Source organism: Microtus ochrogaster (assembly GCF_000317375.1).
Source record: "Microtus ochrogaster isolate Prairie Vole_2 chromosome 6 unlocalized genomic scaffold, MicOch1.0 chr6_random_2, whole genome shotgun sequence".
Lineage (NCBI taxonomy): Eukaryota > Metazoa > Chordata > Mammalia > Rodentia > Cricetidae > Microtus > Microtus ochrogaster.
The window spans coordinates 13004876-13008691 of NW_004949095.1; the positions used below are offsets into that span (position 1 = coordinate 13004876).

The 3816-nt window shown below is 37.1% G+C and overlaps 1 protein-coding gene across 2 annotated transcripts in view; it reads left to right on the forward strand.

The window, feature by feature from the left end:
- Positions 1-3816, forward strand: part of Kifap3 (kinesin associated protein 3) — a 147674-nt gene that overhangs the window by 15784 nt on the left and 128074 nt on the right. For both annotated transcript variants that reach the window (XM_005363986.3, XM_005363985.3), the window contains exon 5: positions 383-524. In XM_005363986.3, coding sequence (XP_005364043.1) covers positions 383-524 — 142 coding nt within the window. The remainder of the gene's footprint in view (positions 1-382; positions 525-3816) is intronic.

The following is a 3816-nucleotide window of genomic DNA, read 5'->3' on the forward strand; positions in this document are numbered from 1 at the left end:
TTTTTTTGAGACAGGGTTTCTCTGTGGCTTTGGAGGCCTTCCTGGAACTAGCTCTTGTAGACCAGGCTGGCCTCGAACTCACAGAGATCCGCCTGCCTCTGCCTCCCGAGTGCTGGGATTAAAGGCGTGTGAGTTGCAAATAACTTTGTATTACATTTAAAATACATTAAGAGACAAATTTTAGATATGTTCCATTTTATTGTGCTTATAATTTAATATTATCATTCTACTATACAAAGACCTAAAATTTCCATCCACAAAAGAGGCTATTATCCATTTTTTGGAAATTGTTTGTAAGTACTATATCCGTCACAAATATCATCATCGATCTGACAGCGATTCTGCCTATCAGAGCTGCTGAGTGCTTCCTGCTATGTTTCAGATTGACGAAGTGGCCAACATTAATGACATGGATGAGTACATTGAGCTGTTGTATGAAGATATTCCAGACAAGGTTCGGGGTTCTGCCTTGATCCTACAGCTGGCTCGAAATCCTGATAACTTGGAAGAACTACTATTAAATGGTAATTTCTTTTCCTAAATATTGAACATAGAAAATTATGGAAAGCAAACCTACCCTCAAAGTTTGTACTCAGATCTTAAATATTTTATGTATACAAATGCACATATACTTGTTTTCATGTCTTAAATATTTATATTCTGAAGTTTCTTTTTTCTTGTATATATTAGGAATATTTTAAATCTGTTATCTTCCTCTCCTTCTCTCTTTTCATGGTAGGTCTATGTATCCACTCTTTTATTTTGACACTGTTTGTGTTTTGAATCTCAAGAGTTTGTTGGAATTAGCATATGACTAGACCACCATGTGTTCTTTCCCATTTCAGTTTATTGGTGTCTTTAGTCTGTTTAACACTGATGTAATACTCATAAACTGGTTTTGTTATTTTGTATTTGCTATGAATGATGAAACTTTTAACATATATATTTGTAAATTATGAAAAATGTTATGATTCTTAACTCATTTTACTCTTCTATTTCTGTTTTCTTCTGCTATTGTTTCCTTCTATACTAGATGTTTTCTAGTCTATCATTTTAAGCTAATTTTCTATTATTATGTTTACCTGAGTTATTATCTTAGTGATTCCCCAACATTACAATTGACAGTTTCAAACAATCTTGTTCAAATTACAACTAATTTAATTTTAACAGTATACAGAAATTTGTTCCAATATACACTTTTGCTCTTTTCCCTCCTCACTCCTTTGTGCTGTAATAATACTGATTTATTTCTTGCATATGTATATGTGTGGTATATACATATCTGTATGCATGTTTACAAGTGTATGAATATACTTGTTTATAGAAGTATACATTCTCATATGTGTGTGTAGAGGCCCAGGGCTGATATCAAGAGTCTTACTCAATCATTGGCTGCCTTATTGTCTCTTAGTTGAACCCGGAGCATGAGGATATGGCTGGTCTACTAGTTAGCTTGCTCCAGTAATCCACCTTTAGAGCTCTGGAGTTACAGGCAGGTGGCTGAGGGCCCCTGTAAAGTGTCAGTTCAGGCAGTGAGCCACGAAGATGGGAAAATGAAAACTCAGTTCAGATTGCCTTCATCAACCTGGATCAAACCTGGGAAGTCTAATGCCAGGAGGTTCATATTTAAAACACAGTACAGTTTGGGTAAAAGTTTCCAGGCAACAGTTATTCCCATTTCAGGTGCACAATAAAGCTTAAGGTATGGCTATATAGAAACTCCTTTACAAAGTACATATGGCCAGAAGAATGGTTTCTGTAACTACAAGGTCTAGAATTTAGTGTGGTCTCTGTCCAAGACGTCATAGAGAAGTACATGTGACATCTCCCCCAAGGATGGGTTCCAATAACTGAGAGCTAAAGATCTAGGGAGGGAAGAGTCTGGTATAAACATTCGGCATGAGGTCTGCCTCTATAGCACAATATGGGTAAGGTCTGCCTCTCGAATAGCAGAAAGGTCACCTGGTCATTAACAATATTCACTCCCGGCCTTCCAGGTGAAAAACAAGTAATTTAATTTCTCCTTTGAGGAGAGGCCCTGCATGTTTAGCATCATTGGTTTCACGTTGCTCTGTGGGCACAAGAAGCTTTGTACCCCCAACAGGTGACAGAAATTCTCTCGCACTTTCATGTGTCATTCCTATCTGCATGTCTCCATGATTTCTGAGGTAAACCTGTTTACCATCTTATTGATGATAAGCACACAGCGTTGCTTTTCTCTTCACGCTTTGGTTCTCTTAGCCTTTTTGCAAACCTGACCATGACTGTGACATGTTTAAGTGTTGATATCATTCAGTGTGATTTGGTGTGTTTACCTTTTTGGTCTTCAGCAAACAGGAAATTTTTAGCTATTTTCTCATTAAATGTTCAGTTTGAACCTGTATATGCTTCTGGGACCTGCATCATAGATGTTTCTGTGCTTTATTCTCCTCCAGATGTCTTTGAGGGCCTGTTCATTTTGACTTCCTCTTTTTTTCTTCAGACTGACCAATCTAAAATGCTTATATTAACTTTTCCTATGTCACGCCTGTTGCTTAGATTCCCAGTAAATTTTAACTTTAGATTTTGTACTCTTCAAGTACATATTTCTTATTTTTGCCTTTTTTATATAATTTGTGGTCTCATTGGTAAATGTCATCACTGTTCACTCATGTAACTAACTGCCTTTAAATCTCTAGAAATGGTTTACTTTAATCTTTAAATGTCATTTATTTCTGTATATGTGTGTGCATTTGAATGTGTGTAGCTGTGTACGTGTGTATTTGGAGACCAGAAGGGGCATCGGGTGTACGCCTCTGCCATTTTCTACCTATTCTTTGAGGCACAGGCTCGACCCAGGTTTTCACACCTGGGCTAGATTCCAGCAATCTCAGCGGTGCTCCTGTTTTCACCTCCATGGAGCTGTATTAAAGGTGTGAGAGAAGCATGGTGACTTGCTTGGGAAATTTGAACTGTGGTCCTCATGATTGCACAACAAGTACTCTTAACTGCCAGCCTATCTTTCCAGTCCCTCCTTTTCCTGAATGTAATAATAGCTGATTTAAACTCTTTGTCTTATAATAAGCTCAGTATCTACTTTTTCATGGACAATCTATTGATAACCTGAGCATGGGTCACATGGTTCTATTTCTTTCTCTGGTGAGTTGGTTTTGTTGAAACAATATATGGTAACTCTGGAAATCAATCAAATCAATCATGCTACCCCATGGCTTTTTATTAATGCCATTTGTTTGTTTGCCAAGTTTTGTGGATTAATTCTACAAATTTGATATCCTTTTAGAAGCAGTGCAATTTCTACTCAGTTAGTTTATTGGACAATGATTGGGCTACAATTTCCTTAATTGCTTGATGATAATATCTCCCACCCTTACTGAAGACCTCTATGTATGTTAGGGTGTGTCCTAAGTGTTGAGGCACTTCACATTTAAGACTCTGCTTTTCTTCTTAGATAGTTTCAAAATTCAGCCAGAACTGATAGATTAGGGTCTTTTTGTGATAGGCCTACAACTGTGTACCTGTCTGTATGTGGCTTTCTAGATTTAACAAAAGTACATCTTACCCCTTTAAAACTCCTGAAAATACCTGATTTTAGCTTTTGTTTAAAAAATGTCAATAACCTTTTGTTAATCCTGCTAATAAACTGTTAAGCCTATCTCGGGCATTGTGATGCTGCCACAGTGCTTTTCTCTAACAGCATAGGCTGTTTAAGGCAGAGCAAGCTCCAAGTCAAACAAATGACAACTGAATGTTCCCTGCACCCCATGAGCCCAGCTTTTTTTTTTCACTTTTTTTTATTGAGAAAAGGAAAAAAAAAAA